Here is a 6,000-nt window from a genome sequence, read left to right as displayed (position 1 = left end):
TTTTGTATTCTGCAATTTTTAGCAGCTCAGACTTCCAGAAAAATGCACGCTGCTCATCTGTGCAGTCATTTGTGGGCGCTACATAGAACAGCATTAAAATTACAGTAAAAAAAGGCAGGCAGAAATGTGTGTCCGTGCGTGTGTGTCAGAGTGCTCACAATGTCCTGTTGGTTTGCATGTACAAACCGTGGGTTTTTTCATTGACCTACGGCACATTGTAAAAATATAATCTAACAAGAAAAGTTTTTTTTTTAAACTTAAGCAAAAGTAGAAAAATCAGCAGTGATTTTACAAGATAAAAGTCAACATATTAAGAGAAAAAAAGTTGTCATCTCATGAAAAAAACTTACGAGAATAATATTATAAAATAATAATAATATTATTTTAAAAAATAACATCCTTTTATTAGCATAAAGTTGAAATATTAAAGAAAACAGATGCTATTTTTGTAGAAGTCGTAATATTATGAAAAGCAAACAAAATAAATAAAATTGTCATTTTTGGAAAATTAGGTTGCGGAAAAGTTATGGTATGAGAATAAAGTCAAAATATTATTAAGTCGTATTCTAATGGGAAAAATATTGCAATTGAGCAAAAATCACTTGTTATATTATGAGAAAATAACGTCACTTTGGTAGCATGGAGGTGAAATATTGAAGAAAAAATACATTATTTTTTTTATAGTCATAATATTCTGAGAAACAAACAAAGTAAAATAAATTTCTGGAAAATTAGGTGGGGGTAAAAGTTATAATATGGGAATAAAGTCATAATATTATGAGAACAAAATTAACAAAGATTATTTAAGAAGAAAGTTCAAATATTGGGAATTTTTTTTTATTTTTTTTTAAACAACAAAAGGGGGGGACGGAAAGCGCTAAGTTCATACTAACAATCGGCTTCTTCACCTAAATCACATAGCTGAGACGCGGGGGGGGGATTCCCTCTTTGATTAGGGTGAATGCGTTAATTAAAACAGCAGCACTTAGCTTCTAAAAGGACGCAAACATACCTGTCTGAATTTGGCACGGGCTTCTTTCTCCTTCATCCTGCCATGAGCCACTAAGTAATCAAAAACCTCTCCTACAAGACGAGAAGAAATAAGAGTTTAAAAGAGGTTTTTTTTTGTGTTTTTTCTATTTTTATTCATACAGTCAAAATATCACATGCACACTCACCTCCACTTGCATACTCCATCACCAGGTACAAAGTCTTTTCTGTCTCAATCACCTCAAAGAGCTTTACTGATGATGGAGTGTACATAAAAAGACAGTAAGTGAGGAGATCATATGCAATTAATTCCACCTGAATGAAGCGTAGACTTACCGATGTTAGGGTGATTTAACATCTTCATGATCCTCACCTCCCGGAAGAGCTGGCAAACACAAGGCACACTCAGCTGTGTCAAAAACTCATTGGACACAGGCGGCGTTCTTGACTAAATACTGTAGATACTGTTTGAGTTGGCATGTGCCTGCCGTTAGAAAGACTGTATTATTCACCATGTTAACAATATATGTGTCAGGGCTCCAAACTAACCTTTTTTTTTTTCTTTTTTTTTTTTTTTTTAAACCAGGAGCACACTGGCCCCTAACTTAAAATTTTAGGACTGCAAGTAGAAAATTTAGGGGCACACACCAAAATCGACTTGCAAAGTAAATTTTCACATTTCCTGTCATTTTTACTGCATTGCTAATAAATACTATTAATATTAACTCCAATACTGTCCTCTTTTCACACACACATCAGCCTGCCTGCCTTCTTCTTTTTAACAATTAAGAGACACCTTGTTGGCAGGGCCAACCAACCCACCCTCTTTTTTGGGAGGTTTTTGCCTTTAATTGTGTGAAACAAATGTTGTACTATTTGACACAAACCTGAATTTATTTTGATGCCTGATTTACAGTAATTGTAATACATGAGAAATTAATTGTTCAATAATATGTACTGCTTTGTTAAAAATAACACAATTAACAGATTAATATAGCAATTTCAATATCCTTCTCATAGAAATCTATAAAAGAGTATCAACTGAGTGTGCAGGTTTATGATAGAGCAGGTGTATCCAACTTCAAATCAGTCACATTTGGAGTCTTTGGATCAGAGGCTAGGCAGATAACTATAACTAGCTAGCTAGTTAGCTGCCGCCAGAGCGACAGAAGAAATGAGAGCCAGGCAAATGGTGTAAACAAAGATGGTACAAAAGTCAACTGAACTGGAGCGATCACACACGTTGGCATCGATAGTCTCAGACTATGACAAGTTGTCATCAATTGACCAAATGATTTTACAGACTATTTTTCATTCTCATGGCAAAAAGGGACAAAGTGTGTGCGTCCCTTGTCAACGGGCGTACTTTTATCTGGTCGCACATGCCTGAGTAGATGAAAGATTTACTGTCAAATTTTAGTCGCAAAATGCGACCATTTAGTCGCAGTCTGGAGCCCTGCATGTTGATCGGGCAAAGGGGACATGTTCAAACACCGTATTGAGTGGGTGGTCCCAAGTGACAGAAGCAGTCCTATAAAACCACAAGTGATGCTAGGCGTTCTCTAATACGAAAATTATTTTGTTTTGGAAAAAAACCATAAGCATTGATTTTTAGTTTTGAAGGTGAGAGAATAAACAGAATCTGGGGCAATATACTGTAAAATACGCTCCAGAAAAACAGATTTTCAGAACTGTCTCATTTTCTGAGGGGAGGCACACTTTGAAAACCCCTGTTCTAATCCATATAGGGGGTAAGTAAGAGCAGTGGCAGTTATGTGGCAAGCCAGGCAGTGGTTCTGCATTTGTACTGAGAGATTGTGTGTGTGTTTGTGTGTGTGTGTGTGTGTGTGTGTCAGTGGACAGACCCCACCCTGTCAAGATCAAAGGAAGTAATTGCAGCTTATTTCCTGTAATTAAAACTCTCCCTGAAAACTAGAGTGCTTCAAAAAAAAAGCATAGTTAGGGAAAAGTAGGAGTGAGAGGACACACTCAAACGATGGGTGACTTGAGAATAATTAATTCAAAGTTATTCGTTCAAATATATTACGGGAGTGTGGGGGATGTGCATGTGGTTGCTACTGGAGACAAAGCGAGACAAAAAAAAATGAACAGAGACTCACCTTCTGCAAACTTGAGGAGTTGAGCTGCGTCTTATCAATGATTTTCACAGCCACCTACGGCAAAAAAAAAACATTTATTGGTTACACTTTTATTCATTTATTGCATTATGGTTCAAAGTAGTCAAAACTGAAACTGAAATTCCCTCAAAAAAAATTGTCACCGCAGTTTTGACATGAGTGCACGTCAAAGGACTTCAGAAACTGTTGTGTTGGCTTTTCAAGGACACACAGTGGACGATAACACAATCGCAGCAGGCATCGGTTGCATAATAGGGCAGAATGCAGACTCACAAGGGTCTATTGCACGGTTTGAAAGGATAAAAAAAATAGTGGTAGGGGTGTAACAAACCTTGGGAAACAGCAATAGAGAGGCAGATGGTAGAGATATAAAGTGTGAAGAGCTTGCTTAAACAAGTACAATGTCTCTCTACAATTGTAACTGCTTTCTTCCAGTCCTCTTTATAGTTGTGCTCCTTTGACTCTTGCATGCCCTCTGACTCTCCCTTATTTTTCCTGTGTGTGTGTGTGTGTGTGTGTGTGTGTGCCACCGAGTCACATGGAGTGTTATCAGGGTGTCAGGCACAGGGCTGTCACACATTGACAGAGCCCGCCCACCTCTCCACGTCTCTCCCCCCCTTCCTATCTGACATGTTGACTTGACTGGTCCAAAGAAAGGAGCCCAGCATGGATTCACATGGATTCCCTTATATGACACGCCACTGGCTTACATCACAACTGCATATCACAGTACAGACATTAAAGACTTCTCCATTCTCACACACAATGGTGAGCTAATCTTCAGCAGAAGATGCTGTACTCAAGTGCACACTGCATGAACCCACCAAAAAGCCAGTTTCAAGATATTCTGGCACATTTCTATGCATAAATGAATGAAAGCAAATTTAGACAGTAGTTTGTCGACAAATTATTAGCAAACCTGAGACAAAAAACATGAAGGTCAACTCAATGCCAGGCTGAATGTAGAACGCATGCTTACCTCTTTACCAGTGAGGACGTGCCGAGCCAGTTTGACCTTGGCGAAGTTGCCCTTGCCGATAGTCTTCAGCAAACGGTAGTTGCCGATATGCGGCTGGTCGTCTGAAGTGGTGGTTGCAATGGAGTTCCGGCATCGTGACATGCTAGAGCGGCCAGACGATGACTTGGAGTCCTAACAAGTCAGAGAGTGAAAAGAGCATTGCTTTACATGACAATACTTTTTTCTCCTTGGTCATAACAAATGCTTATAAAAATACAGTCATGGAAAAAATGATTAGACCACCATTGTTTCTTCAGTTTCTTGTTCATTTTAATTCCTGATTCAACTAAAGGTACCTTTGTTTGGACAAATATAACAACGACAACGCAAAAAGCTCATAAGAGGTAAATTTTTTGGTAGTACAATGCTATAGCTATTCATGTAAGAACTTAAGTGATTTTGGTTATTATCAAGAAAACCATGGAAGTTGCTAGATATCAGCTCTTAAATTAATCTCTTATGAGCTATATTTGTTCTAATTATATTTGTCGGCTGCACGGTGGTTAGCATGATGGCCACACAGGAGATCGGGATGATCTGGGTTCGAATCTCCGCTTCTGTGTGGAGTTTTCATGTTCTCCCCGTGCGTGTGTGGGTTTTCTCCAGGTACTCCAGTTTCCTCCCACATTCCAAAAACATGTTAGGTTAATTGGCGACTCTAAATTGTTCATAGGTATGAATGTGAGTATGAATGGTTGTCTATGTGCCCTGCGATTGGGTGCATCGCCCGAAGTCAGCTGGCATACCAGCGTACCCCCGCGACCCTAATGAGGATAAGCGGCATAGAAAACAGATGGACGGATATTTGTCCAAATAAATGTACCTTTAGTTGTACCAGGCATTAAAATGGATCAATAAACTGAAGAAACAAGGGAGGTCTAATCATTTTGTAAAATCTCAAAAAGGTGAAATCCGATGCCAAAAAGTAGGCATGAGGAAATGCAGACCTGTCAACCTTGAAGACATTTTATGAGTACCTCCCTCTATTTTTGCTGTATTTTTTCCATTTTTGCTGGGATTGTGTTTAATTTTATTTTTACTCTGTGCTGCAGGGCAATAAAAAACGAACGGCGTCGGGGTTCCGATACTCGCGTGATTCATGTATCGGAAATTTCCTATTTCCGAATCAGCCATATCGGTCTGCTGAAATCACTCCACAAGCGGCTGAAGGCTCCTCTCCTACTCGGGTGCAAAATGTGGAGTAGATTTTCCGAACTGAAGCGCATCGAAGACGCGGAGTAATGAGACACGCCGCTGTTCCGGAAATCCAATCCATAGTTTACAGTCAGCTGGCAGGCGAGCATTGAGCAGCACAACATGTCTGCTGTATGGAAATATTCTTTAACACTAGAAACACAAGATACAAGACAGCAACGGGTCTGCTAAGCTGTTGTAGCGGAAGCGGAAGCTCTGTCGTGACTTACAATACAACAAACATGACCCGATGTTTCAAAAAGCACCACATTAAAGAGCAAAAGTTTTATTTAGGCAGAGGGAAGAAAGATGAACAAAGTCTGCAGAGATCCCTTCTGGAATAACTTTATATATACAGTGCAATCTCGGTTAGCATGTTTTTTGGTTAACGTCAAATATTTACGCCACAATTTTGCCTTGACTTGCATGCATTCTCCAGTTAGGGTACAAAATGGCACACATCTTGTCATGTTGTTAATACACTGTGTGAATCCAACCGTGTTGTTAATGTATTTTTATTGATTTATTTATTTATCTATTTATTTATCAGAAAACATCCTTGTTAGCATGATATGAGCAAGCTTACAAAAGGGCAACCGGAACCAGAAGTTAGGTCACCCGTCTATGATGTCGTGAGTCGCTGACCCTCAAATATGTTAA

The 6,000-nt window shown here is 39.0% G+C and overlaps 1 protein-coding gene across 13 annotated transcripts in view; it reads right to left on the bottom strand.

The window, feature by feature from the left end:
- The window catches only part of mark2b (MAP/microtubule affinity-regulating kinase 2b), a 49,211-nt gene that overhangs the window by 18,767 nt on the left and 24,444 nt on the right, over positions 1-6,000 (bottom strand). For all 13 annotated transcript variants that reach the window (XM_054800041.1, XM_054800043.1, XM_054800046.1 and 10 more), the window contains exons 2-6: positions 4,108-4,278; positions 3,111-3,164; positions 1,327-1,375; positions 1,179-1,244; positions 1,013-1,083 (exon numbers count right to left, since the gene is read on the bottom strand). In XM_054800041.1, coding sequence (XP_054656016.1) covers positions 1,013-1,083; positions 1,179-1,244; positions 1,327-1,375; positions 3,111-3,164; positions 4,108-4,278 — 411 coding nt within the window. The remainder of the gene's footprint in view (positions 1-1,012; positions 1,084-1,178; positions 1,245-1,326; positions 1,376-3,110; positions 3,165-4,107; positions 4,279-6,000) is intronic.

This window comes from Dunckerocampus dactyliophorus, chromosome 15, assembly GCF_027744805.1.
Source record: "Dunckerocampus dactyliophorus isolate RoL2022-P2 chromosome 15, RoL_Ddac_1.1, whole genome shotgun sequence".
Lineage (NCBI taxonomy): Eukaryota > Metazoa > Chordata > Actinopteri > Syngnathiformes > Syngnathidae > Dunckerocampus > Dunckerocampus dactyliophorus.
Note: the sequence above shows the minus strand (reverse complement) of the source record. Positions and strands in the feature narration are given on the sequence as shown.